This window comes from Rhinopithecus bieti, unplaced genomic scaffold (genome assembly GCF_001698545.2).
Source record: "Rhinopithecus bieti isolate Rb0 unplaced genomic scaffold, ASM169854v2 scaffold_64314, whole genome shotgun sequence".
In the NCBI taxonomy this organism is placed as follows: Eukaryota; Metazoa; Chordata; class Mammalia; order Primates; family Cercopithecidae; genus Rhinopithecus; species Rhinopithecus bieti.
Genome location: NW_016824620.1, coordinates 569,984 through 597,347, shown reverse-complemented (window position 1 = coordinate 597,347; position 27,364 = coordinate 569,984). Strand labels below are relative to the sequence as shown.

The window sequence follows — 27,364 nt, the reverse complement described above, 5'->3', positions numbered from 1 at the left end:
TCTGTCTCCCCATTCATTGCCCTGCCCCTGCCCGAGCCACTGCTGACCCCTCCTGCCTGTCCCCATTTCCAGGACACACCCAGGAAGAGCTGTGTCTACCGATCTGGCTTCTCCTTCTCCCGGGGCTGCTCTTACACATGTGCCAAGAAGATCCAGGTTTGCCCCAAGCCTGTCCAGAGAGAAGGAGGTGGGAGTGGGTGGGGCCCAGGGGGGAGCCCAGTTTGGATCTTAAGGGCAGAAACTGGGCTGGGACTAGGGTGAGGCCAGAACCCAGAAGAAGGAGAGGGGAGAGAGGTCTGAGGTCAGAGGGTTACTGTTTGTCCCTGTCTCCACTCCCCCGGGGGAGGGAGTGGAGACAGGGAGAGGAAGAAAGGGCAGTCTGGAGCTGGCTCCGTCAGCCAAACCCCAGAGGCAGCAACTGGGCCTGGCTCGGCCCCTCACTGTGGGATCTGGGTGCAGCTCTTCCTTGCTTGAGCCTCAGTTTCCCCACCCTGCCAGAGGGAGGGTTTTAGGAGGCATCTCTGTGTCTCTTTCGGCTCTGAGTTGCTCGTCCCTGGGTCTGGGGTTCTGAGGGGCTTTGCTCCGTGGCTCTGTGGCCCCGAGATAGCCCCGTTCCCCTTCCCCCGACACCTTGCTAGGCCTCTCTCACCCTCTCTTCCACCCCCAACACCGACAGGTGCCAGACTGCTGTCCTGGTTTCTTTGGCACGCTGTGTGAGCCATGCCCAGGAGGCCTGGGGGGGGTGTGCTCGGGCCATGGGCAGTGCCAGGACAGGTTCCTCGGCAGCGGGGAGTGCCACTGCCATGAGGGCTTCCATGGAACGGCCTGTGAGATGTGTGAGCTGGGCCGCTACGGGCCCAACTGCACCGGAGGTGAGGACTGGGGAGGGATGGGGGTGGGCTTCCTGGCAGCAGAGAGCAGCCTGGAGACCCCAGCCGGGACAAGATGGAGGCACTGGGACACTCCTGTTCTCCTTTATCCCACTGCAGTGTGTGACTGTGCCCATGGGCTGTGCCAGGAGGGGCTGCAAGGGGATGGAAGCTGTGTCTGTAACGTGGGCTGGCAGGGCCTCCGCTGTGACCAGAGTGAGTGGGTCCCAAGGGGGAGGGGGCAGATGGCTACTGAGGAGGCTGTTCCTGGGTCTGAATGACCAGAGTCATCCTCCTGCCCCCCAGAAATCACCAGTCCTCAGTGCCCTAGGAAGTGCGACCCCAATGCCAAGTGAGTAGGCCCAGCCTGAGGCAGGTGGGTGAGTGGCGGGGAGCCTGGGGGTCAAGGCACGGCTGGACAGGCATGGGCTCAGCCACTACCACCTCTCCCAGCTGTGTGCAGGACTCGGCCGGAGCCTCCACCTGTGCCTGTGCTGCGGGATACTCCGGCAATGGCGTCTTCTGTTCAGGTCCAGCCACGTGGACGCCAAGAGCCCTCTCTGAACTTTTGGGGTGGCTGTCCCCACAGAGCCCCCTTCATTTCCTGTAGGCCCAGCCCCCCTCACTGTCCCATCTTGGGACTCACCCTTCCCTCTGACTTTTTCCTTTCTCTCATGCCCTCCTCTCCTGTCCTGCCCCTGGCCCCATGCCTACTCCTAAGGACTCTTTGGGACCATCTCCCCCTAGAGGTGGACCCCTGTGCCCATGGCCATGGAGGCTGCTCCCCTCATGCCAACTGTACCAAGGTGGCACCCGGGCAGCGGACATGTACCTGCCAGGATGGCTACATGGGCGACGGGGAGCTGTGCCAGGGTGAGACTAGGCCCCCAACCTGGGTTGTATGTGGGGCTAGGGGTCTGGCTTCAGTGATCTGAGTCAGATTAGGAAGGGCTGAGGGGCATGTGGGACTTGTGGGGACTGGGGGTGCTGGGAGAGGAGGGGGGTGGGACAGATGGTACAGAGGACAGATGAAGGGGTCCTCTAAGGGCCACCCCATCCCAGTGTCTCTTCCCCAGAAATTAACAGCTGTCTCATCCACCACGGGGGCTGCCACATTCATGCTGAGTGCATCCCCACTGGCCCCCAGCAGGTCAGCATGGCAGGGTTGGACTCGGGGGGTCATGCCATGCCCTCACAGGATGGGGCCTCCCTTCAGGGCAGGCCCAGGGAGGGGGTGACCCTTTTACACAGGGTGCTGGCCAGCTGTTGGCTCCCAGCAGCCCCACTGATCAAGACTGGGGACAGGTCTCCTGCAGCTGCCGCCAGGGTTACAGTGGGGATGGCATCCGGACCTGCGAGCTCCTGGACCCCTGCTCTAAGGTCAGGCACCTAGTCCCGCCCTCCTTCACTGAGGAGGAGAGGGGACTGAGGCAGGAACCAGCCCTCCTCACCTCCAGCAGGGTCCTAAGGGCCTCTGCAGGGTGGGCTATGCTCCCCTGAAGCTCGAGTTTGATCAGTAGCAAATAGGATCTAGGGGGCTGAGCAGGGGCCTTCATGGCCTCTTTCACAGGGCTGAGTGGGATAGAGAAGTCCTGGAAGCCACTGATACCTTCCTCTCCTGTCCCTGCCTCAGAACAATGGAGGTTGCAGTCCATATGCCACCTGCAAAAGCACAGGGGATGGCCAGAGGACATGTACCTGCGACACAGCCAACACTGTGGGGGACGGCCTCACCTGCCGTGCCCGAGTCGGCCTGGTAATGATGCCCAAGTCAGACTCCTGATCTGGTCTTGCCTGTGCCCCATGGGCCTGACCCGTGGTCTTGGCAAAGCCCCGATTTGATCCTGATCCTGGCCCTGACCATGACACTGAGCCTGACCTCTGACTGTACCTGGGCCTGACCCCAGCTATGACCCATGAAACTAGCCCTGACCCCAACTCAGACCCCGCGGCTTTCCTTTCCTCATGTCTGCCTTGGCTAGACCTTGGGCTGCAGGTGCTGGGACAGGCACCAGGCCCTGAATGGGGGCTGCCCCAAATCTGAGCTGACCCTCGCCCCCCCAGGAGCTCCTGAGGGATAAGCATGCCTCATTCTTCAGCCTCCGCCTCCTGGTGAGTGGCCAGCTTGGGCCTCTGTGACCTGCAAGTCCCACCCGTCTCTGGGCTTCTGTTCCCGTCTGGTCAGGGGGTTGGCTGGTTTGTTCTCTCTGAGTCCAAGTCTTCCCCAGGAGATCCATGGAGGCCTCAGGCTTCTCCCCTTCCACTCACGCTGTTGCTGCCTCTCTCAGGAATACAAGGAGCTCAAGGGCGATGGGCCTTTCACCATCTTCGTGCCGCACGCAGATCTAATGAGCAACCTGTCGCAGGTATGCAGCCCCCAGAGCGACGCTGGGCAGGGCTGGGCGCTCTGGTGGTGGCCCTGCGTGGGCTGAGGCGACAGTCAGGGACCCCACTCCCCTTGCGACTCCGCCCCAGGATGAGCTGGCCCGGATTCGCGCTCATCGCCAGCTGGTGTTTCGCTACCACGTGGTTGGCTGCCGGCGGCTGCGGAGCGAGGACCTGCTGGAGCAGGGGTATGCCACAGCGCTCTCGGGGCACCCACTGCGCTTCAGCGAGAGGGAGGTGAGCCCCGGCTCTGGCCTGCCTCGCCCCGCCCCTGCGCGCCTGTGCCCAGGCCCCACGTAGTCAAGACCCTCACCTCCCCCAGCCAGGAGGCGCCTCGCGGAGACAGAGCTGAGTCCAGCCCCAGACGCCGCCCCCGACCCGGCCCTCGCCCACTGCCATGGGCCTGTCCTGCCCAGGGCCCTTACGTCCTTCTGAGGACTGAGTCCCGCCCCCTGCCCTGACTCCGCCCCAGACGCCGCCCACCTCTTGTCCTGGTCCCGAACCTGGGACTGCCTGCATCCTAAGACTCGCCCAACCCAGGCTCCGCCCACACCTCAGGCCCTGACAGCTTCCAAGCACCCCACCCATCTGCTTCATCAGCCCTGTGCCCCACCCCCAGGGCAGCATATACCTCAATGACTTCGCGCGTGTGGTGAGCAGCGACCATGAGGCCGTTAATGGCATCCTGCACTTCATCGACCGTGTCCTGCTGCCCCCCGACGCGCTGCACTGGGAGCCGGATGATGAACCCATCCCAAGGGTATGACAGGCAGGGGCCTGGGAGGTGGAAGGCAGGCAGCTGGGGGCCTGGGATCCTCCCTTCCCGCCTGGCCTAGCTGTTTATGAGAGCCTTTCCTCAGAGAAATGTCACCGCTGCTGCCCAGGGCTTCGGTTACAAGATCTTCAGCAGCCTCCTGAAGGTACTGCTCCCGTGTGGGCCTGTCATTGTGGACACATATGCACGTGGAAGTGTGTGCAAGTGTGTATGCGTACCTGTGCGTGCATGCCCACCTGTGTGCCCACTGTCCCATGCGAGCCTGTGTGAACTCACGTGTGCACAAGCCACATCTGTGTGCATGAGCACCCCAGGGTGAGCACATGGGTGTGCTTATGTGTGCCCGCATTTCTGACAGCAGTGTGCACAGTTGAGATGTGTGCACACACATTCCTGCCTGGGATGGTCACAGATGAGAGTGGGTGAGTGTGGAGCCCCTTCCTCCTCTGTGGCACAGCTCCCTGGTCCTTTGCTCCACTAGTCTCTGCTGGGGCTGCGACTGCCACACTTTGTGCCACCCCACCAGGGGGCCCGCTCGCTGCCCCTGCTGACCGGAGGCATCCCATAGGCCCTTCACAAGCTGTGCCTCACCAGACGCCGGCCGCCTTTCGAGCCCTGCCTCCAGATCGCCAGGCCTGGCTGTACCATGAGGACCACCGTGACAAGCTAGCAGCCATTCTGCGGGGCCACATGATCCGCAATGTCGAGGTGGGTACAGCCTCCAACTTTGGTCCTCACTGTTTGCAGCTCAGTCTGCCTCTCCACCTCCAATCATGATTCCACCTGCTCAGGCCTTGGCATCTGACCTGCCCAACCTGGGCCCACTTCGAACCATGCATGGGACCCCCGTCTCTTTCTCCTGCAGCCGAACGCGGCCCGTGAGTCTGGGGAGAGGGCTTGGATGAGGGGAGTAGGAGGCAGGGGCCCTGGCAGTGGAGCTGGAGTGCACCTGTGACCCCCGCATACCTCACATTCTCTCCTTGCAGGGTGAGCTCATGGTGGGTGAGGATGATGCCCGCATTGTGCAGCGGCACTTGCCTTTTGAAGGTGGCCTGGCCTATGGCATCGACCAGCTGTTGGAGCCACCTGGCCTTGGTGCTCGCTGTGACCACTTTGAGACCCGGCCCCTGAGACTGGTGAGGGAGGCCAGAGGCAGACGGGTAGAAGCCCACCCCGCCTGTGGTGTCCGTCCATCTGACTTTGCTGTGTTGGCTTCCCTCCCTTCCAGAACACTTGCAGCATCTGTGGGCTGGAGCCACCCTGTCCTGAGGGGTCACAGGAGCAGGTACAGGGCTAGGGGCTGAGTGGGGGTGGTGGGGTGGGGGCAGGCAGAGCCCAAGGACCACCAAACTCAGAACCACCCAACTGCGGCCTGACTCCTTTGGCCCAGGGCAGCCCTGAGGCCTGCTGGCGCTTCTACCCGAAGTTCTGGACGTCCCCTCCGCTGCGCTCTTTGGGATTACGCAGCGTCTGGGTCCAGCACAGCCTTTGGGCTAGGCCCCAAGGCCTGGGCAGGGGCTGCCACCGCAATTGTGTCACCACCACCTGGAAGCCCAGCTGCTGCCCTGGTCACTATGGCAGTGAGTGCCAAGGTGAGCATTGCAGACACTGTTGACTGGCTCCTCTGTTCCCCAAGAGAGCCAAGGCACAGCTCTGGCCATTGTCCCTGAGAGAGTGTTGGGGCATCCAGGGCTGGGGAGCTCTGGGTGGTGAGTAGATTTTACTAGCGGGAGTGCTGGGAGAGGCAGGGTGGGAGTGTGGACGGTGGAGAACCTGGGGAGGAGTGCTGGGGGGTCTGGATGTTCTCCAGGACACAGGCCTGGAGGGATCTTAGCAGTGTGGGGACATGGGTTGGGGACAGATGGCAGGGCTAGGCTGGAGGTACATGTATGGGGGTCCTGGTGAGAGCCTCTGACCCCACCTCACTTCTCCTACCCCATCCCCAGCTTGCCCTGGCGGCCCCAGCAGTCCTTGTAGTGACCGTGGCATGTGCATGGACGGCATGAGTGGCAGTGGGCAGTGTCTGTGCCATTCAGGTTTTGCTGGGACAGCCTGTGAACTCTGTGCACCGGGTGCCTTTGGGCCCCATTGTCAAGGTGGGCCGTCCCTGCCTGCCCCACGGCCCGATTCCTTTGGCCCTTGTGGGCCAATCTGGCCAATCTTTATCTTCCTGCCTGTCCCTCTCCCCAGCCTGCCGCTGCACTGTGCATGGCCGCTGTGATGAGGGCCTTGGGGGCTCTGGCTCCTGCTTCTGTGATGAAGGCTGGACTGGGTCACACTGTGAGGTGCAACTGGGTGAGTAGCCCCGTGCTTGTGCCCACCCTGCACACTTGTGTACATGTGCACACATCAGTAAAGGCACCAAGGGTGGGTGGAACGGGCAGAGGCCAGTAAGGCAACTACTAACCTGGTTCTGGGGGCTGGGCCCTGGGGAACAGAGCTGCAGCCTGTGTGCACCCCACCCTGTGCACCCAAGGCTGTGTGCCGTGCAGGCAACAGCTGCGAGTGCAGCCTGGGCTACGAAGGGGATGGCCGCGTGTGTACAGGTAAGCAGGTGGGCGGGGACATGGAGGTGGGAGGCCTCCACTCCCCTGCAGTCACTGGATCCAACCACTGCCTCCCTGCCCTCAGTGGCAGACCTGTGCCAGGACGGGCATGGTGGCTGCAGTGAGCACGCCAACTGCAGCCAGGTAGGAACAGCGGTCACTTGTACCTGCCTGCCTGACTACGAGGGTGATGGCTGGAGCTGCCGGGCCCGCAACCCCTGCACAGATGGCCACCGCGGGGGCTGCAGCGAGCATGCCGACTGCTTAAGCACCGGTCTGGTGAGCAGGTTGGGGAGCCGAGCAGCCAGGGTGGGGAGACCTGGCAGACCTTCCGACCTCTGAGGGGTGAAGGGCGCCCACTGCTCTCCCCAACCCCAGAACACACGGCGCTGTGAGTGCCACGCAGGCTATGTAGGCGATGGACTGCAGTGTCTGGAGGAGTTGGAACCGCCTGTGGACCGCTGCCTCGGCCAGCCACCACCCTGCCACTCAGATGCTGTGTGCACTGATCTGCATTTCCAGGGTGTGTCCCCTGCCCACTCCCAGTACCCATTTCATCCCTCAGAGCTGGCCAGCTGATCATGCGCCCCTCTATTCTGCAGAGAAACGGGCTGGTGTCTTCCACCTCCAGGCCACCAGCGGCCCTTATGGTCTGAACTTTTCGGAGGCTGAGGCGGCATGCAAAGCCCAGGGAGCCGTCCTTGCTTCATTCCCTCAGCTCTCTGCTGCCCAGCAGGTGTGTGGGGCCCAGAAGTTGGGGCCAAGTGTTGGGGGAGGCCTTGACTGCGTCTTGGGTCTCAGCATCCCCTCCTGTTCCTACAGCTGGGCTTCCACCTGTGCCTCATGGGCTGGCTGGCCAACGGCTCCGCTGCCCACCCTGTGGTTTTCCCTGTGGCGGACTGTGGCAATGGTCGGGTGGGCATAGTCAGCCTGGGTGCCCGCAAGAACCTCTCGGAGCGCTGGGATGCCTACTGCTTCCGCGTGCAAGGTGCATCCACCCCACCAAACCCTACTTCCCCGGCTCTGCCGCTTCCCACCAATCCGCTGAGCCACTGACCTGCCTTTCCTGCAGATGTGGCCTGCAGATGCCGAGATGGCTTCGTGGGTGACGGGATCAGCACATGCAATGGGAAGCTGTTGGATGTGCTGGCTGCCACTGCCAACTTCTCCACCTTCTATGGGGTGTGTGGGGCCCAGCCTTGCGGGTGGAAGGTGCTGGGATCCCTGAGGAGGGAGCCTGCTCACAGTTCTGTCTTTCCACCATGCCAGATGCTACTGGGCTATGCCAATGCCACCCAGCGGGGTCTCGACTTCCTGGACTTCCTGGATGATGAACTCACGTATAAGACACTCTTTGTCCCTGTCAATGAAGGCTTTGTGGACAACATGGTAACCAGCAGGGGTGTGGGGAGAGCAGAGCCCAAATTGGCCATTTCCATCTGGCCCAGGCCAACAGGCCTTGCTCTGCCCACAGACGCTGAGTGGCCCAGACTTGGAGCTGCACGCCTCCAACGCCACCCTCCTAAGTGCCAACGCCAGCCAGGGGAAGTTGCTTCCAGCTCACTCAGGCCTCAGCCTCATCATCAGTGATGCAGGACCTGACAATAGTTCCTGGGCCCCTGTGGTGAGTCTGGCAACTGTCCCACCCTGTTGGCCCTGGCTCTTGCTCACCGTGAGCTTGACTCTGGTCTCCCTGCAGGCCCCGGGGACAGTTGTGGTTAGTCATGTCATCGTGTGGGACATCATGGCCTTCAATGGCATCATCCATGTTCTGGCCAGCCCCCTCCTGGCACCCCCACAGCCTGTAAGTTGGGGAATGGGGAGGCAGAGCCCTTCCTGGCATCCCCACCACCTGTCAGCCTGGGGAAGGTGGTGGGACAGCTCCCACCAGGTCAGTACTCTGTTTGTAGCAGGCAGTGCTGGCGCCCGAAGCCCCACCTGTGGCGGCAGGCGTGGGGGCTGTGCTTGCTGCTGGAGCACTGCTTGGCTTGGTGGCTGGAGCTCTCTACCTCCGTGCCCGAGTCAAGCCCACGGGCTTTGGCTTCTCTGCCTTCCAGGTAGGGCTGGGTTGGGGCTGCCATGGCGGATCCTTGGATCTCCCTCAAGGTGCCTTGCCACTCACCCCTCTGCTACTCCCAGGCGGAAGAGGATGCTGCTGATGACTTCTCACCGTGGCAAGAAGGGACCAACCCCACCCTGGTCTCTGTCCCCAACCCTGTCTTTGGCAGTGACACCTTTTGTGAACCTTTCAATGTGAGCATGGAAGTGTGGCGGATGTGGGATGGGCCCAGGCCCCGGTCATGCCGACCACCAACAGCCCTGCTCTCCTAGGACTCACTCCTGGAGGAGGACTTCCCTGACACCCAGAGGATCCTCACAGTCAAGTGATAAGACTGGGGCTGAAAGCAGAGGCACGCGTAGGGAGGAGACCACTTTTATTGCTTATCTGGGTGGACGCCCAGGGTGGACAGGGCGGGAGGGGCTGGGGGCCTGTCCCAAACAATAAAGGTGCTCTCAGCGGATGTGGGCCATGTCGCCAAGGAAGGGGGTCTTCATGCAGCCGGTGCAGAGCTGGTCCATCCAGAGGGGCGCCTCGTGCTGCAGCGGTGTGCGGCGCGGGTAGAAGGTGAAGTCCACGCGGTAGTTGAGCAGGCAGCTGAGGGAGGCCATGTAGAGGTCAGAGAAGCGCACGAGGCGCCTCGAGAAGTAGGTGGGGTTGTGGAAGGTGCGGAAGATGCTGCCAAACTGCGCGTTGAACAGGGCCTTGGTGATGCACCTGGCAAGGGAGACACGATGCACTTGAGGGGTGGGCCTGGGGTGGTGGCTTGGCTGGGACTCCTGCCCTGGCCCTGCCTGCTCACCTCAGCTCCTGCCGTTCTTTCATCCAGGCAGCTAGCACCTGCCTCGACTCCGCGTCCTGATAGGTCTGGGGACACAAGGTGTGCATTGGGTGCATGCACCCAAGCGGCTACTGCCCTGGCCCTCCCACAGCCACCTCGGCCCACACCTGCATGCGCTCCAGCAGCCCCGTGAGTGCTTGCTGCCACGTCAGCGAGTGCATGTACTGCTCTGTGTTAATGATGCGGATCTCTCGCTCCAGCTCAGGGATGATGGCGCCCGTGCGCCAGCCGTGTCGCAGCATGAGATCCTGGTGGGTGGGGCGGCGGAACTGGGCTCAGCGCCAGTTGTGGGGGTGGGGGGAGTTTCCTGGCCCTCCCCGCCTGCAGCCCAGCCCTGCCTCCCTCACCGCCAGGTCACTATAGAGGTGGTCCCCAAAGTAGAGCACGCGGGGGCCACGCCATTCCGTCAAGCGCAGGAAGTCAAACAGGTTTCCCTAGGGAGAGGAGGGGAATGCTGCTGAGCCAAGCGTGCCTTGTCCTCCACCAGTCCTCCCACCCAAATCCCCAGAGGCAGCCCAAATCCAGCCGGATGCTGGCTGCCCTTTCCCGTGGCCTTGCTGCTCCCTCCCTGGGCCCTGGTCTTTGTCACTTCCCCCTCCTACTTGGGAAGGGGATTCTGCCTGCTGCAGGAAGGTGCCCTATAGGCCTGGCATGGTGCCCATGCCTTGAGGCCCTGCTCCCTGTGGTCTCACACATACCCCAGGCTAGGGATTGAACCCCTGTTTGTAAGGAAGAAACTGCAGGGAAGGCTCTGCAGCCCTGAAGTCCTCGCTGGCCTCCCCTGCCTCAGTGCAGAGGGACCTGGCAGACCAATGGCAGACCTCACCAGGGCCACCAGCATCTTGGAGCCGGAGAAAGATGGAGATACTTAGCCAGGCCCACATGTAACTGGGGAAGCTCACAGGGCAGCAGAAACTGAGAGGCCCAGAGCAGGAATCACCGGAGTAGTGCTCAGGCAGCAGCCACCAGGGCAGGAGTCCACACCCCAAAAGCGAGAGGAACTGACACCCAGCAAGCACAGTTCTTGGAGCAGTCTGTGCATCCAAAGCCTCAGAAGTGGAAGCGCTGGGGGAAACAGGTGGTGTGGGAGAAGCCAATTGCTGAACTAAGTTCAAGTGGAGGGACAGAGGCCCAGTCAGGCCATAGACCAAGAGAAAGAGTCTCAAGGGGCAGGAGACTGAAAGATTCCTAGTAACAGGCAGGATCCAACACACAGTGTAAGGCAGCTTCAGAATATTGGGCATAAAGAACTGCGTGAAAGCTGCCAGGGAAGAAAGTCATGTGTTTCCCATAAAGGTGCATGACCCTCTTCAGCTGAGGCTGGATGCCAAGACAGGGGAGAGCAGCCCCCTCAGAGCTGATGAGACACACCTGGGCCCGAGGGCTGTGGCGCATTTGGGTGCAGAAGGGTGGGAGGCAGAGCAGTGGGCAGGACTGAGAGGGTGGGAGTGTTTCCTGCAGGTCAGGCCTGGGCATTGGCCACCCCCACACTGCTCCCCTGGCCAGCTGCTGGCTTCCCCCTCCCCCAGCCCCAAGGCCTTTAGACCCCCTAGCCTGAAGAAGCCCAGCTCAGCCAGGATTTCTGCATTCCAGCCAGGGCGAAACCTTAATCACTGCCTGCTTATAGATACCAAATCCCACCTCAACACCAGTCCCTCTCATTTTCCTAGCCAGGTAGGAAGGAGGAGTTTCTCTAGAGCACCCAATGAGCTGTCCACAACCAGACTTGTTCTGGCTGCAGCAGAGTGCTCAGCCCCAAGAAATGACATCATTTATCCAGCATTTCATGATCTCTGACCATTCTTGTTTTTTGAAGACAGGGTCTCGCATTGTTGCCCAGGCTAGAGTGCAGTGGTGTGATCACAGCTCACTGCAGCCTCGAACTCCTGGGTTCAAGTGATCCTCCCACTTCAGCCTCTGGAGACCAAAGGTGCATGCCCTGCTAATTTTTTCTGTTTTTAGTAGAGATGGGGTTTTGCCATGTTGGCCAGGCTGGTCTCAAACTCCTGAGCTCAACAAGCTATCCTGCAGCCTCGGCTTCCCAAACTGCTGGGATTACAGGCATGAGCCATCGCACCTGGCCCACTGGCCATTCTGAGGGCTTTATATCACAGCTTCAGTAGAGAGTATTACACCTCTTCTGCAGACAAGGGAAGCAAGGCACAGAGGTCAGGCAACGAGGCCAGGCTCCCTCTGCTGAGTAGTGGAGTTTGGAATTCAAAGTCAGGCAGCTTGACCCAGAGGTCAAGCTCTCGAGGCCACCCAGACCTGCTCCCTGCCAGCCATTGCCTGTGTGAGGCTGCTCAGGGCAAAGGAGCTGTGCTGCTCCCTCAGAGGCTGTCTCTGCTCTGCACAGCCTGGAGCCCTGGCTAGGCCCCATGCCCCCACCACATGCTGCTTTCCCCAGATGGCCCTTACCTGCCGATAGATCTTGCCCTTTTCCAAGCGGGTGATCCGGTCCCACTGAAGTGAGCCCTTCTCATCGAGTTTTCTGAAAGGCCTGGGGTGCAGGTAAAGGGCTTGACTTCCAGTCTGTGGCTGGGCCATGGGCCGGGCAACCCCCATCCCTCCTGCATAAAGGCCCACCTGCTCAAGTGGACCCATGCCAGCAAGGGGGTGTTCCCACCCCAAGCACACTGGGCAGTGGGCAAACGCCAGGCTGGCCCCCTGCTTCAGTCCCCTCATTGGGGGGAGGCCTCTAATCCTCTTCCCTGGCCCTGTGACCCCCACCATGCCCATACTTGCGCCGGTCAGTGAAGAAGCTGGGCTTGTCTGCCTGGACAATGACCACATCGAAGAGCTGGCGCCAATCAGGACCCACCATGTGCCGCATCCCCTTGTCTCTGTGCGGAGGAGGTTCCGGTGGCAAGTAGTCTGAGGGCAGCTCTGTGCCTGCCCTCCCCACCCAGAGCCCTGGCCCTGCTGTCCCTCTGTTCACAGGGGCTGGACTCACACGAAGCTGAAAGGACTGTTGGTGATGAGGAACAGCTGTTTCCCATGGGCCACGAGGCGGCTCAGGACGGCAAACGTCTCATCCCCTCTCAGGATGTACTTCTCTAATGGGGCAGATGGGTCTATGAGGGCCAGCTCTGCCACCTGCTCAGGCTGGCCATGGCAGGGCTTCTATCCACCCTTACCCATGTCCTGCTCGATCCACTGGTACATGAGGCCCTTCACATGCACGTCTCGGATGGCGTCCTGGGGGTGGTGGAGGACAATGAGGGTGCAGCAGGGCCCAGGCGGGCTTGTCCTGCTGTGGCTGGACTTAGCTTTCCCTGCCATCCGAGGGCAGGCCCAGCATCCTCACCGTCACGTCCTTGTAGAGGTGCGCTTGGTCAAACTCCAGGCTGTGACCCAGGAAGTAGTCCACCACGCAGGACAGCAGAGCCATCTCCGGCAGTGAGAAGATGTCCATGAACTGCTTAATGGAGGGACCCTGGGGAGGGGGCCATTGTCTCAGACACCCTTTGGGGCCCCACCCCCTTCAGTGCTGGAGATGAGGGCTCCAAATCTGCCTTGGGACTTGGGCACATGTCCATGGGGCAGGCTGGCTGCTGGGGTATGGAGTACCTTGCCATAGAAGCCACTCATCTGGTATAGTGGGATGTGCTGGGTGCCCCCATACAGCTCGATCACTTCCTCATCTGGCACAGGCTGGAGGCCCCTGAGCAGGCCCAAGATACCATCAGTCCAAGGTAGTCCTGAGCCAGAACAGCAGTGTAGGGTGGGGCAGGGGTGGGGTCGGGGCACAGCCAACTGACCTGTAGGCTGTCCCCAGCTGCACGTAGTGGAAGGCGTCAATCTTCATCAGAAGGCTCTGGGGGCGTCAGGGAGGCAGGACAGACGGTGAGGAGGCAGTTTCACCACAGCCCCAAGCCAGCCTCTTTCAGCCCATGCCAGAACCCCAGATGGATGGTATTAAGGGGTAATGACCATACCAAGAGGACGCCAAGGAGGGAGCCCCTATACAGGTCCAGCCACTCACCTTCTGAATGTCATAGTGGAGGCCACGGATGGCAAAGCTGGGGTTGTAGTCATACTTCCGAATCCCCTCTGGGTACTGCCGGGGGAAAGCGGCCAGGCCTAAGCCAATAGCCCTGCCAGACCTGCTGGCTGGTGGCCACCCCAGGGGGTCAATCCAGCCACCTGCCCAGGGCAGCTGCCAGGCAAGAGGGCCAGGGAAGCCCCACGACTCAGCCCTGAGCTTAGGCCAAGGTGGGTCTGGCCGGCCTCCAGGCCCTGGGCGTGTTGGTGGCAAGGATCCCTGTCTCACCTTGTAGTGCTCGATCAGGATGTCACGGGCGGCGCTGAAGATCTCGGGGTGCAATGCGTCTGCATACTGGGCCAGGGTGTAGTCGTAGTCAAAGCCGTAGACCTCAACGTCACGTAGGCTGATCTCATTGTTGGCGTAGATGGCTGCTGGGTTCAGGAGACTGCAGACCTCGGGGGGCAGGAGGTCTAGAGGAAGGAGATGCAGGGAGGCCGTGATGGGGACGATGATCCCTGCGGCAGCTATGGCTCCCGAGCACTCTGTGGGGGACTAGCCCTGTGAGCCTCAGAAACACCCCACAATGGCTCCTCTTATTCCAGTGCTGCAGATGCTCAAACAGGCCCAGAGAGAAGTCACTTGCCCAGGGTCACGTGGTTAGGGTAAGGCAGAGCCCCTGGCTGGAGCTCCTCCCCATGGTTACACCTGCCTGCATTATACTATCTCCTGCAGCCCACCAGGTGTGGTGTACTGAGTCTGTGACTACTCCAAGCCCTCATCACTAAGCCCCATCAGACACAGGGCCATGCTAGAACCCTGGCAGCAGTCACTCAACTCCTCACTGCCTAGCCCCAGAACAGCTGCTTTTGGGATGCTCTGCAGTGCAAATCCTCCCACTTGCTCAAAACCCATGCAGGAACATCACTGTCTGGCCCCCTACAATTCAGTGGCTCCTCTGCTCCTCTCAGGGGCCCTGCCCTGCCCCCTGGCCTCATCTCTCAGCCTCCCTGGGATTATGTGTGAGGATAGTGTGTGGGCACTGAGGACTCCAACCCAGAGTGGCTGGCTCTGTATGGCCAGACTAGGGGGCTGAGGCCATGGATGCTGACTTTTCTACCTTTCCCAGAGCTGGGACTGGGGCTCAGGAACATTAGTGGGAGGGGGCGTCCCTCTGCTGATTGGACCGCCAGCTCTGTGCACCTCCCACAGCCCAGGGAGAGTGAGGCCCCTCTAATCAGATTTTAGCTACCCGCCAGCCCATATAATGACATTTGCTGGCTCTAGCCAGGGAACATTGCTAATTACGACAGGCAGGACGTGATGTCAGGTTCTGGGCCATTATCCGGGCTGCTCCTTCTGGGGATGTGGTCGTGGCCACCCCAAGTCTCTGGCTGCTCCCAGGAGGCTGCAGTTGGCTTTGAGGCCCACAGCAGGGTGCTGAGCAGGGCACTGTGCAGCATGGGTTCTGGGGTCCCAAGGAGGCAGATGAGGCTGAGAGGTCCCACGTTACCTGCCCTGGTTTCCCTATGTGTACAGTGGGGAAAGTGGAAGGGAAAGGAAAGGAGATGTGCTAGGAAGGCCACATGCAATGAGGTCAACCAGACAAGACCATGATAGAGGGAGCTCTCGTGGCTATGACTTCAGGAAGGTCACCTCACCTCTTGGGCCTCAGTTTCCTAGTTTCTAAAAGGGTAGGAAAAATTGTACCAAGTGGGGCATGGTGGCACACACCTACAGTCCTAGCTACTCAGGAGGCTGAGGCGAGAGGATTGCTTGAAACCCAGTAGTTCAAGACCAGTCTAAGCCATATAGCGATACCCTGTCTCTGTGAAAACATTTTTAAAAAGAAAAAAAAATTGTACCAACCTACAGAATTACTAAGAGGGTCATATGGAAGGTGCTGCTCTGTGCAGCAATCTCACTCTGCACCCGCACATACATAGGATTAAATGGGTGATATGTTTCCTGAGCCTATGAGCATCCTGTCCCCAATTTCCTAGTGTCCCTCCAGAAGGAGGGGCTGCAGGGAGAAGGGAGCAGGCAGGACTAGATGCACAGGGCACTGCCTTGCAGGGACCCCAGCTGTAAGACTCCAGGGGATCCCTGTCTCAGCCACAACCCCAGTGCCGATCACAAAACAGGAGCTGCCAGGTCAGAGGGCCAGGGAAGCCCCACAGTGTGCCTGGCAGCTGCTGCACTCAAGAGGCAGACGCCTCCCAGACCTGCCTCAGAGGCACTCTGGGAACACAGGGCTCCATCCCCACCCCTTTCCTTTGGAGCCAAGTTCAGGATGTGGGTGGGGGATCAGGTGTAGACGCTTCCCCAGGCCAGTATAGAACTGCTGCTCCAAAGATCCATGGGTGTAGACAGGAGCCCTCACTTGGACAGTTGACTGCAACGCTCTAGGGAGCTGCTTCTGAGCCACGCCTCAAGGCCCAGGGTTCTGGTGTCACTAGGACCCTGGGCCTTGCCCTTCCCATGGTCCTGAGTTCCCAGGAACCAACTGTGACTATGACTCTTGGTGCAGAAGACCTGGGAGGGTCTGCTTGCCAGTGCAGCCCCTTGCTGGCACAGAGTCCTGGCCTTCACATCTGCCCTTAAGGATGTTCCCAGGGGCCCAGGGGCCCAGGGGCAGACAGTCCTCCCAAGAACAAAGCAGGATGGGGAAAGAGCCACAGGGCCTGGCGGCCTGGCCTGATTTCTAGACTAGAAGTCTTGGCTCTGGGGCGACAGCGGCCTGTTCCCTTCCATAGGTGGTGTGGGTTGGGGGGCAGCTGAGGGTGTGTCCCACCCAGCATGTCCAGCAATTGCCCTCCTCTCTCCTCAGCCCCAGCTCCCACACCTGCCCATGGTTCCAGGTCCCAGGGCCAACTGCTCCCTAGCAGCCATGACACTTGTGGATGCCTTAGAGGCTTGTCTCGTTCAATCCTCACTCTCATCCCGTGAGGCAGTCTCACTTATTCCCCCATCGTCCGGAGGAAGAAACTGGGGCTCAGGGAGGTGAAGTCACTTGCTCCAAACCACCCAGTAACAGGCACTGGGTTTGAGATCACCATTCAAGTCACCCCACCTACATTAATCACTCTGCCCCTCAGCCTAGCCTCCCACTGTCACACTGAGGCCAGGCGGGTGGGGGCTGGTGGACTGAGGGACCTGCTGCGCTGCTCTTAGCCCATAGGCATTAGCCCAAAGCGGACCTTTAGGCCAAAGGTGTGAAGCTGGCTCCTGCTGGTGCTCACCATGGGATCTCGGTGGAAATGACTTTGCTTGTTGTATGACAAGAGGAGCTTAGAGGGCTGTGAGGCTCCAAAGATGCAGACAGGCCCAGGAGGACAACGTCCAGTAGATCCCCATGCTCCTCCCTGAAACCTCCAAGGCAGGCTTCTCAGGATACTCACAGGGTCTTCTCCGGGCCCAGAGCAAAAACTTCATAAATAACACTGGGCTGCCTCTCCACAGACACAAACTCAACCTGGGACCTCGAGGGTGGACAGATGCCCAAGGCTTCAAAATGACCATTCCTCAGGGGCCTTTACCATTCTGCCTTCCCTGGTCAAGAAGTGATTCTCAGCCACCCCACAAAGCCGGAGTGAAAACCCCTGTCTAGCCAGTTGGAATCTTCCAGACAGGGCCACTTTATCAGACAATGAAAGCTACGTCACCCCTGGGGGTTCCTCCGGAAGCTCCCCTGCCCCACTTGGCCTGGTTCCAGTCATCACCCAACCCTGGGACAGAGAGGCCCCAGGACTGCGTTTCATGCTTGAGAGAGGGTGAGGCTTGCCTGGGGCCACCCAGCTGCTCAGTGATAGGGTCACGACCCAAACCACATCTGTCTGCTGCAGAAGCAGGGCCCCACTAGACGCAGGAAGACAAGCAGGCAGATGTCCAGCACTCTCAGCTCTGGGGCCTCACTAGTGAGCCCTAGCCGGCCCCCTCTAAGAAGGGGCCTCAGCCTCCTCAAGCCATTTCTCAGAAAGGAGAGAGCAGGGACAGGGAGGTTAAGTGCCCTTTGCAGCTCTAGTCTGGGCTACAGGGGGCGGGGGTGACTTGGTTTCTCCCAGTCTTCGCTTCCCGTGCTGAGAGGGGGCCGGACCTCCAGGGCGACATCGAGGTGTGTCTGGGAAGTCCAACCGGTGTCCCCTTTGGTCCGTCCGTCCCCAGGAGCCCGTTCTGCCCGGCACCGCTCGCTGGCTTTGTCCACAGCACTCTCCCGCCCCAACTAAGGGCTGGCCGAGAACAAGGGGTTGGGGGCGTTTCCGCCGCGGCCTCACGTTGGGCGGGACCCCGAAGGAAGACGGCGGGGGCCGAGCAGTCCGGCAGCCGCTCAAGGCGCGCCGAACTCCTCAGACCGAGCCGGGGAACAAACATCCCGCCCGCCCCCGGGCGTCGGGGAGCGCCAGAGGCCCCCGGGATGAACAGCCGGACCTTCTCGCGAAAGGCAGCCCGGCCCTTGGGCTCCGCGGCCCTGGCGAGCCACACTGGGTGCTTCCCCGGAGGAGCGGCGCCCTGGGGCTCGGTCCGTCAGTCTGTCCACGCGGAAGACACCCCGGCGCACGTCCCGCCCCAGCTCACCCACCGTGCACCAGTCTCCTCATGTCCTGGTAGCGAGCCCATAGGTGCGCGCTGAGGTCGGCGCCGCCTGCGGGTGCCTGGGCGGGCGCGGAGCGCGGGCAGTGTGGCGCCGGTGACCCGGGGGGCCGCCAGCCAGGGCGGAGGGCGAGGACGAGGCGGTTCGCCGCCCGCGTGGCCTCCGCACAGGCAGCCAGCGCACGAGCGCGCCCGCCCGCAGCCCCGCACCCGCATCCGCCACCCGCTCGCGCCACGCCGGCGCCACCGCCGCGCCCGCCGCTGGCTCGGCTCTCCCCCCGCCGCCGCGCCCTCCGACTGCGCGCCGCGCCACGGTGGCGCTCGTGCTCGCTCACGAGCGGCGCCAATGGGTCCGTCGCGCGGAGCGGCCTGCAATGGGCCCAGCCGCTCGGACCTGGGGGCGGGAGGCCCGGCACAGCCGGCTTGGGCGAGAGGCTGGGCCGGGCAGGGTCGGGCCGGCCAGGGCGGAGCGGGCTACCCAGCCCCCTCCCCCAGTCTCCCGCGCGGCGCGGGAGGACTCTGCGCCCCCCTTCGGCCGTCATGCCGGCGATGGCGGCGCCTTTCCCTGGCCCCAGCCCTGGAAGTCAGAGGGCCTAAGAGCGGCCGTCCCTGCGAGGCTCCGGACGGCCGAGGCGCCGAGCGGAGACAGCCCGAGCGCGACGTGTACCCCTCTCCCTGGTCCCCAGGTCCTCTACTGCCCTCTCCGCTCCCGGGTCCGCCCGCCCTACCCTGCGCCTCTGGATGCTTTTGACCCCAGATTCTCCGTCCCTCCCCCCAGTCCTGGTGCCCTCCTTTCCGGGGGTCCTGGTCCCCAGTCTCCGGGCTCGGACTGACCACTGACCAGAGCTCAGGCCAGTCCACTCCCTGGTCTAACAAATAAAGAGCCTTTCCCGCGCTCCCCGGTGCCAGGCCCACGCTGGGGGAGGCCGAGAGGCCTGCAGGGCAGCCGACGTCCACTAAGGCAGGCTCTTCTCCCGCTAGGGTGACCCCTTCTAACTCAGCCAGGTGACTGGGCCGTGCGCTGCAGGGTTGTGGGCCACGGTCACTGCGCCTGCTTGTTTCTGACCTCAGTAAGTGGCCCCACTCACCCGTCAACCTCCAGTTTCCCGACGCAGGCCCCTGGTGAGATGCTGTGGTCTTTTCTAGCAATGTCGCCAGGCTTTCCAACAAAATTCCTCTTTCCTGCGCAGAACCGCTCTCCACTCGCATTTCTTCTGCTCAGATCCGTATTCCGAGCCCGCACCAGGCTGTGCGCCGGGGCCGGAGGAGGCCGACCCGGCACCCGTGGGCCCTGTCGAAGGGGAGCCAGCTGGGCACGCGTTGTTTTCTGAGGTGACCTCGCTGTCTTTCAGGGTGTGTGTACATTCGAAACTCCACTGAACCTTGATTGAAGACCTAGTGTGGCAGTCCATGGCCTGGGGACTGGTAAGGATTGAGGCCATAGGATGGGCTTGAGTGTGGCGGTGCCCCCAGGGCCCCACTGAACTAGTGGGTGTGCTGGGAACCTGGCCACACGTGAACCTCTCCAGACGAGGGGATGCCTTGCAGCGTCCAGCCGTCAAAACCTCCTGTAGAAATGGGAGCGAGCATCAAGCCTGTGTGTGTGCATGCTTGGGTGGAGTCAACCCGGAGAAGAAAGAGGCTTCCGGGCTGGCCCTCCAAAGCCGGTTGTACAGGCGGCAGCTCAGGCTACTCACTGCGGGCCCTATGACCCTTTCTGGGGCACTGCTTGCTCTCTCCAGTCTGCTTTGGTATATTTTGTGTCCATATCACCAAATCGTCTCATTGGTTCTAAGCTTTCATTTACCTTCCTTAGATTGTCTAATAGTTGTCTCCCTTCTCAAAGCTGTTCCTGCAGTTTCTATTTTAGTTCTAGGTAATGGGGTGACAGCCCCTTTCAGTTACCTTCAGCAAGCACAGCAGCATGAGAGGACGCAATGACAAGTGAAGTCTCTTAAGTCAGAGCCCTGCTTCTATCTGGCATAGCCTCTTAGTCAATTAAGAGAATACATGTAAAGAATACACGTTCAGACTGGGCGCGGTGGCTCACGCCTGTAATTACAGCACTTTGGGAGGCCAAGGCAGGAGGATCTCTTGAGCCCAGGAGTTTGAGACCAGCCTGGGCAATATAGTGGGACCCCCGTCTCTACAAAAGATTAAAAAATAAGCCGGGTGTGGTGGTGCGCCCCTGTAGTGCTGGGAGGATGTCTTGAGCAGGGGAGGAGGGGTTTGTAGTGAGCCGAGACTGCGCCACTGCACTTCAGCCTGGATGACAGAGTGAGATCCTGTCTCAAAAAACAAACAAAAACCATATTTGGGAATACATGGGAAGAGCGAGGGCTCTGCCAATCATTATCATCATAGTGAATATTCTAACTAATGTTAATCAGTTAGTATGCTCCAGGGTTGTGTTCAGTGCCTCATTCCTATTACCGCACTAAATTCTCCCAGCGTCAGAACAAGGCCTCCGTTTTACGGCTTAGGGAATTGAAGCACAGACGGGGTAAGGGAGCACTTGTAGAGCAGGGATGTGGTTTGATAACAGAGCGCATGCTCTTTAACTATCCTGCTCTTCTGCGATTGTTGTGAATAAAGCACCTACAAGTTCCTGTAGAACGGTAAGTGCCCCATACAACATAGCTTTCATTAATTTTAGGTATCTCACGCAGCGCTTACTTAGATTTTTGCTATGATAATTGATAAAGTTCAGCTTTCAACACTCCATATCAAATTGTTACTTCAGAAGTCTAGGCACCAATCACATCTCCGAAATAAACGCAAGGCATTGCATAATTGCATTTTGGAATGTGGTGCTGTATACAGTCCATCAGAGAGGGTCATCATTTCTATCTGGGTATTAGGAATAAAAATGGCGGTGGCAGAGTAGGGGGCGCGGCTGCCAGCTCCGAGTTCAGACCCGCTCTGGGGAGGCAGAGGGCGAGGCCGGGCCGACGCCACGTGGGCTGCCCTTCCCTTTTGGGCAGCCCCACCTCCAGAGCTGAGGCGCCTGCGCCAGCAGCTTCTGGCCCTGCTCGGCCTCAGGGAGCACGCGCACCCTGCGTACTCTGATTGGCGAAACCTCACGCCCCCCCGCTGCATTCTGATTGGCGGATCCGCCATGCTTTAGGAGGTCGGCGCCCAGCTTTCCGGCACTCGTACGCGTAGCATACAGCGCTCGTTAGTCCCCCAGGCCGCCGTATACGGCGAGTACGGGCGGGGCGGCCTTAGCTGCGTCCGGGCGATCCAGTGCCTAGTTCCGCCATACCCCTCTCCACGACCTCGGTCGAGCATGTTCACCAGGGCCCAGGTGAGACGGATTCTGCAGCGGGTGCCCGGGAAGCAGCGACTCGGCATCTACCGGTTTCTGCCCTTCTTTTTTGTCCTGGGAGGAACGATGGAGTGGATCATGATTAAAGTGCGCGTAGGCCAGGAGACCTTCTGTAAGTGAGGGGGTAGCAGTCTCTGCTTTCAGGAAGGCACGAGGCGTAGGGATCCGTTTTTCTGGGAAGTATTCTCAGAGAGCAAAGTGCGCATTCCACTCAGGACGCTGGGCAAGTGCAGTTCCATCCGCTTGGCAGTCAGGGCGGCCTGGCTCTCCTGTAGGCCGGGCACATTGGCGTCCAACCTTGCGACCTTCCCTGCACTTAGAGGCGAGATCACGTGCTTCCAGCCCTCTCACGCCTGCCCTTCACTCTTGCCGGTGACATCGTTTGGGCCTAAGGAACAGACTTGCTCACAACAATCGTAGAAGCGGGTGGATATGAGGGGTCAGGGAAACTCCTGCTAAATAGCCATTTCACTTTGGACTCATCTGTCCAAACTCTGGAGGGAGCTGATCTGCCTGACTTTGCTATTTACCACTGCCTTTACAGGGCAGTCATTGGCACCAGGTCTTTGGTCTGGGTCCAGATGATGAGCACTGTAAAGACAGTGGTAATGCCTGGCACTGCATTACTGAGCATTAACTCTGGACAGGCCAGTTCCTTTCAGGAGGACTTCCCCAACCCCTCGGCCCTTTCTGCTTTGCTCCTCTCCTGAAACAAATCGCTATCATTTGTGAATTGCCAACCCACATTTTAAAGAATTGTTACATTAGTGATTCCTAAAGATCCTTAGTCCTTCTGTTCATCCATTCATTGATACTTAATGAGCATTCTTGAGGGGCTATAATGAAAAAGGCAGAGGTGTCCCTTACCCCAGAAGAGCTCTAATGGGAAAGAAGATGACAGTGATCAGTGCTGTGAGAAGGAAGTGGGAGGAACATAGGAATCTCGGTTGGGCGCATCAACTGGACTAGATGGTGCAGGGAAGGCTTCCGGAAGCAGCTACCAAGTAAAGTAGGACCTGAAGACTGAGTAGGTGTCAGTCAGATGAGGGGAAGGTGTGTGGAATTGAAAGCATCTCCATGGCAGTGGTAGGAGCACTTGTGTGAGAGTATGCTGTGTGTTTGAGGGATTGAAGCAGATGAACAAAGTGGGGATGGCTAGAAGGGTGCCTGGGCAGGGTGGCAAAGGGACTGGAGAATCAAGAATGGATCCCAAGGATTCTTTTTAAGGAGAGGATTTAACATGTGGAGAATGGCTTCTTGTGGACAGATTGGTAGGAACAGTTACGCTGTATGGCTGTCCAGAGTTGAGACGGTGGCCTGGTCTAGGTTGGAGCAGAAAGGCTGCCAAGAAGGGGTGGAAGTAAGAGACAGCCCGGAGGTAGTACTGACAGGGCATGGTGATTGAGTGGACTCAGGAGATAAGTGGAGGCTTCTGGTGGGACACCTGGGGCAGGGGTGGTGCATTTCCTGAAGGTGCAGAACACAGGGCCATCCTGGGCACCATCTGGGACGGGATGAGGTAGATATGGTTATACAGAGCTGAAGCTCAGGAGGCAAATCTGGGCCAGAAATTGGGATTCGTGAACCATTCATAAGCAAATTGTGATGGAAGTCAAACCCTAACTTTTTTTTTTTTTTTTTTGAGACGGAGTCTCGCTCTGTCGCCCAGGCTGGAGTGCAGTGGCCAGATCTCAGCTCACTGCAAGCTCCACTTCCTGGGTTTACGCCATTCTCCTGCCTCAGCCTCCCGAGTAGCTGGGACTACAGGTGTCCGCCACCTTGCCCGGCTAGTTTTTTGTATTTTTTAGTAGAGACGGGGTTTCACCGGGTTAGCCAGGATGGTCTCGATCTCCTGTCCTCGTGATCCGCCCATCTCAGCCTCCCAAAGTGCTGGGATTACAGGCTTGAGCAACCACGCCCGGCCAAACCCTAACATTTTAATTTAATTAATTTATTTTTTGAGACCGAGTTTTGCTCTTGTTGCCCAGGCTGGAGTGCAATGGTGCGATCTCAGCTCATCACAACCTCTGCCTCCCAGGGTCAAGCGATTCTCTTGCCTCAGCCTCTGGAGTAGCTGGGATTACAGGTATGCGCCACCACGCCTGGCTAATTTTGTATTTTTAGTAGAGATGGGGTGTCTCCATGTTGGTCAGGCTGGTCTCGAACTCCCGACCTCAGGTGATCCGCCCACCTTGGCCTCCCAGAGTGCTGGGATTACAGGCGTGAGCCACTGTGCCTGGCCCAAACCCCAACATTTTAAGGGTAACTGAGAATGGCCAGAGAGGCAAGGAGGGAAACCAGGAAGATTTGTTATCACAAAAGAAAAGAGGTTAAAGAAGTCCAGCTCTGAAGGGGAGGTAACCCCCTTCCTCTAGGAGAGACTGCAGGATATACAAATAATGATCTAGAAGGAGAGGGTAGAGAAAGGCTGGAGATACTGGACCCTTGAGGGTGGGAGAGGGTGGGACCAGAGCTGGGTGACAGGAGTAAGCCCTTGGAAGTTAGCTGGAAGAGTTCCTTATGATGACTTTCCTCTGTGAAGGAACAGAGGAAATGGCCATTAGGGGGTGGGTGAAGAAGAGTCAGGATCATGGCTGAGGAAACAGGATTGTCAGACACCTCAGTGGACCCAGTTAGAGGCATCAATTGGCCCCTCAGTGCACAGCAAGCAGGGTGAAGCATGGGGAAGGGAGGAAGTTGGATTAATCAGTGGTTGGGGTTTTGAGGTTGTCAGGAAGTTAAGATACTGACAACAGTATGAAAGAATTTTAGCTGATTTGCCAGGAGAGAGAACAAGAGGCAGTTGAGCTGGGAAGACAGGGGCTGAAGGCCTGGGGAAGAAACCTGAGGTCCAAGGACAGGAGGGCTGGAAAGGTAATGGGGGTTGTGGTATGAACAGAAATCCTTCAGAGGAGCCCTGCAAATGACTGGAAGATGTTGAAGGTGAAGGGGGCTGGGTAAGCTTCATCCCCATGGGTAAGAGTGGTATCTGGGGAGAAGGCACAGGACAGGGGCAAGGAACCTGAGCTAGAGGCCAGCACTTTTGGTGACTGAAGGGGCATGATGGAGAGCATCAGGCCAAAGAAAGATGGTGGTAGACAAATGGCGTGAGCCATGAAGGAAGAAGATTTTTTTTTTTTTTTTTTTTGAGAGAGTCTTGCTCTGTTGCCCAGGCTGGAGTGTGGGGGCACGATCTTAGCTCACTGCAACCTCTGCCTCTTGGGTTCAAGCGACTCTCCTGCCTCAGCCTCCCGAGTAGCTGGGACTATAGGTGCCTGCCACCACACCCGGCTAATTTTTGTATTTTTAGTAGTGACGGGGTTTCACCATATTGGCCAGGCTGGTCTCAAACTCCTGACCTTCGGCCTCCCGAAGTGCTGGGATTATAGGCACGAGCCACTGTGCCTGGCCTGGAAGAAGATTCTTTACATGAAGGTGGAGAATGAAAGGTCTGGCAAAGCAGCAGCTGGAACAAGGAAACTGATCTCCTCTCCCCACCTGAAGGTTTCTGGGTATGGAAGAGGGAGCATCAGAGAGCCAAGAGGCAAGAAGTGCCTTTGAGGAGCCAGGTTTTAGTTAAGAAGGATGACTTCAGAGCACAGAATAGAAATTATGGGGGAGAAGGAAGTGAGGGAAAGCTTAAAACACTAAGAGATGTGCTAAGACGTGATTCTATCTTTCAAGACACTGACTTTTACTCTAAGTCTAGAACTCCATTATCATAGTCTCATCTAACTCAAGTTTTAAGTTTATTTTGGCATTGAGTTAAATATTAATGCCAAGATTCAGAAGTAGGTGACAGACCTAGACTGTTGGTTAAATTACTCATATTGAGTGTTTTAATTTTAAATATGTTTCTTAAAAATCTAAGCAACTTTTTGTTTGATACAGATGATGTCTACCGTAGAAAAGCCTCAGAAAGACAGTATCAGAGAAGGCTGGAAGATGAATGAGACTGAACTTCAGCAGTCAATAAAGTCAATATGAATTTTTACTATTGGTTTCAGTGCCTTTTAAAATGTACTTTTCAGATTTCTTGTTCTGACACAGCTTGTCCTTTATCAGCTGCACAATATTCCAATAACTGTCTTTTCAAAGAATTTTTATAGTTCTGTCTCTACTTGAGTACTTCCCAAGTCACTGCAGGACAGCACTTAGGGGAAAATTAATTCCTCCTAAAACAGGCTCTCACTTTGAGTGATATTCTAATTCCATGAAATATAGTTATTATTTATGGATTTAATCATCGTAATAGTGTAGTTAATATATTTTTTTTTTTTTTTTTTGAGAAGTGAGTCTTTCTGCTCTGTCAGGGCCTGCAGGCTGGAGTGCAGTTGGTCCAGATCTCAGTCCTCAGTCTGGCACAACTCCGCCTCCGGGTTTTACGCTCATTCTCCCTGCCGTCAGCCTCCAGAGTAGCGTGGAGCTACAGGTGGCCTCGGCCACCGTGTGTCGCGCCGGACTAGTTTTTTGTTTTAGTAGAGATGCGTGGGTTTCAGCCGTGTTATACCAGGATGGGTCTTGATCTCCTACTTTTCCATGTGAGGCCGCACCGCGAAATCCGGCCCTTGGTCCCCACTCCCAAAGTGCTGGGATTACAGGCTTGAGCCACCGCGCCCGGCCGAAATATTTCTTAAACAATTCAAGGATCAATCAGGATGCTTTTCAGTGAAGCCCGAATTGTTTTCGGCAACTTTGTTTTTAGGCAACTAATGATAACCTTATTTACTTTTTTGCAGAATTCAAATTAAATTATGGACACATTCTCTATTGCAAGATCATTTAAGCCAGGATAATTATGCAGGTTATATTTCTGCCAGCTACTAGACTATAAACTTTTGCTAGGGTGGTGGAAATTCCTGATTGACTACGCATTTCTCAATGAACAGAAATATGCTCCTCCCTCGCTTGGCTCCACTAAATTGCAAGGACTGGACCTTCATGAGGACTCTGGGCAACAGGTTTTATGCTACTCTATGATGAAGATGCTGCTCTTCCATTCAGCTGCTAGAAACAGTTGCTCCTTCCATGAGAAAGTGAACCTACACAGCATAAAGCAATCCCAGACTTGAGTTAAATCAGAGGCTCAGTCTATTGAGTGATTTGGCAATTTGACCCAGTGTAAGTTTGGATCAGCCTGGCAGAAAAAGCAGACACCTTTCCATGCTTGCGTAACCACATCTAACATCATTTCAAGCAAGAAAATACCTACATACTAAAGAATAATTTCTAACTATTGCACAAGAATAAAGCTGATGCTTAAGGCCACAGGGTATCCTCAAGTTAATGATCTCTGCCATAAACATATCTAATTTTTTCTAGAGATTTTTCTCCTAATTTTAGTCCACTTATGTTAGAACCAATTCAGTAAAGAACCATTAACTACTCACATCTCATTAAAGCACTACCTACACTACAGTACAGCAAGCCCAGAGTCACAGCTGGGAGATGGCTTGAATGTGAAAGGCCAGTAATGACCTCTACTACCAGGGAGAGGATGGTGGTTCATCATATTCTCATGCCCAGTTGTGTCATCTAGGACTCCTGGTAAACCTAACCTGATAAACCATTTTTAGTGACTTGACTGCTGTATAAAAAGTATAGTATGATTCTCTAAATTATATGGCCATATTCCATGTTTGCCCTAATCCACCTTGTTTTAGGAGTTTGGTACATACAGAAAATATGTCATACCTTTTACAAAGAATAACAGTAAACACTAATAAAACCATTGGCTAACTTCTGTGTCTGCTGTGGGTTCATTCCCTTGCCCATCCGCCCGCTTCCATCCCACAGAGAACCATTAGACTGAATTTTGTGTTAGCCTTCCCTAGAGCTTTCCTCTCCATTTCTTTCTTTTTCTTCTTTCCATTAGAATGTTAATTTATTGAAGGACAACAGACTTTGAAAATGATGGCCAGGCTTGGTGGCTCAAGCCTGTAATCCAAGCACTTTGGGACGCTCAGGCCGGAGGATTGCTTGAGGC

At 57.7% G+C, this 27,364-nt stretch overlaps 3 protein-coding genes across 6 annotated transcripts in view; 2 read left to right on the top strand and 1 right to left on the bottom strand.

Moving 5' to 3' along the window:
* STAB1 (stabilin 1) overlaps positions 1-9,116 on the top strand; it is a 29,642-nt gene extending 20,526 nt beyond the window's left edge. The window contains 34 exon segments of the mRNA XM_017862442.1: positions 73-156; positions 677-872; positions 990-1,085; positions 1,176-1,221; positions 1,323-1,399; positions 1,617-1,742; positions 1,946-2,019; positions 2,175-2,249; positions 2,503-2,625; positions 2,934-2,981; positions 3,158-3,235; positions 3,345-3,491; positions 3,874-4,014; positions 4,115-4,179; positions 4,556-4,610; positions 4,612-4,737; positions 4,821-4,907; positions 5,016-5,165; positions 5,258-5,314; positions 5,420-5,621; positions 5,976-6,125; positions 6,220-6,324; positions 6,468-6,575; positions 6,661-6,854; positions 6,954-7,098; positions 7,178-7,311; positions 7,398-7,563; positions 7,648-7,757; positions 7,845-7,964; positions 8,050-8,199; positions 8,275-8,379; positions 8,486-8,632; positions 8,715-8,828; positions 8,907-9,116. Coding sequence (XP_017717931.1) covers positions 73-156; positions 677-872; positions 990-1,085; positions 1,176-1,221; positions 1,323-1,399; positions 1,617-1,742; positions 1,946-2,019; positions 2,175-2,249; positions 2,503-2,625; positions 2,934-2,981; positions 3,158-3,235; positions 3,345-3,491; positions 3,874-4,014; positions 4,115-4,179; positions 4,556-4,610; positions 4,612-4,737; positions 4,821-4,907; positions 5,016-5,165; positions 5,258-5,314; positions 5,420-5,621; positions 5,976-6,125; positions 6,220-6,324; positions 6,468-6,575; positions 6,661-6,854; positions 6,954-7,098; positions 7,178-7,311; positions 7,398-7,563; positions 7,648-7,757; positions 7,845-7,964; positions 8,050-8,199; positions 8,275-8,379; positions 8,486-8,632; positions 8,715-8,828; positions 8,907-8,963 — 3,858 coding nt within the window. The 3' untranslated portion in view covers positions 8,964-9,116.
* Positions 8,994-19,668, bottom strand: NT5DC2 (5'-nucleotidase domain containing 2). 4 transcript variants are annotated; one of them, XM_017862438.1, is made up of 14 exons: positions 19,139-19,668; positions 13,749-13,933; positions 13,461-13,535; positions 13,237-13,292; positions 13,046-13,139; positions 12,783-12,911; positions 12,613-12,673; positions 12,429-12,531; positions 12,217-12,318; positions 11,894-11,975; positions 9,823-9,909; positions 9,583-9,723; positions 9,437-9,501; positions 8,994-9,351 (listed from the first exon to the last, which is right to left on the bottom strand). In XM_017862438.1, exons 1-14 carry the CDS (start codon positions 19,257-19,259, stop codon positions 9,090-9,092), a joined length of 1,563 nt encoding a protein of 520 aa, XP_017717927.1. In that variant the 5' UTR covers positions 19,260-19,668; the 3' UTR covers positions 8,994-9,089. The 4 variants fall into 4 exon arrangements, with proteins under 4 accessions (XP_017717927.1, XP_017717929.1, XP_017717930.1 ...); XM_017862440.1 differs by lacking the exon at positions 19,139-19,668 and adding an exon at positions 18,040-18,305; XM_017862441.1 differs by lacking the exon at positions 19,139-19,668 and adding an exon at positions 16,703-18,029.
* A 1,478-nt stretch (positions 19,669-21,146) lies between these two features.
* UQCC5 (ubiquinol-cytochrome c reductase complex assembly factor 5) lies at positions 21,147-25,416 on the top strand. The gene is made up of 2 exons (XM_017862437.1): positions 21,147-21,490; positions 25,270-25,416. The coding sequence occupies exons 1-2, from the start codon at positions 21,340-21,342 to the stop codon at positions 25,329-25,331; spliced, it is 213 nt and encodes a 70-aa protein (XP_017717926.1). The 5' UTR covers positions 21,147-21,339; the 3' UTR covers positions 25,332-25,416.
* The last annotated feature ends 1,948 nt before the right edge of the window (positions 25,417-27,364 follow it).

What these genes read in the sequence shown, in the direction of transcription:
- UQCC5 (XM_017862437.1), top strand. Translation starts at nt 21,340, where the DNA reads ATGTTCACCAGGGCCCAGGTGAGACGGATTCTGCAGCGGGTGCCCGGG. An exon ending in CGTAGGCCAGGAGACCTTCT is followed by an intron (nt 21,491 to 25,269) that starts GTAAGTGAGGGG and finishes TGTTTGATACAG; the next exon opens with ATGATGTCTACCGTAGAAAA.
- NT5DC2 (XM_017862438.1), bottom strand. Translation starts at nt 19,259, where the DNA reads ATGCGAGTGGAGAGCGGTTCTGCGCAGGAAAGAGGAATTTTGTTGGAA. An exon ending in CAGCTGGGGACAGCCTACAG is followed by an intron (nt 13,140 to 13,236) that starts GTCAGTTGGCTG and finishes GGGCCTGCTCAG; the next exon opens with GGGCCTCCAGCCTGTGCCAG. An exon ending in GTGGATCGAGCAGGACATGG is followed by an intron (nt 12,532 to 12,612) that starts GTAAGGGTGGAT and finishes CTGCCCCATTAG; the next exon opens with AGAAGTACATCCTGAGAGGG.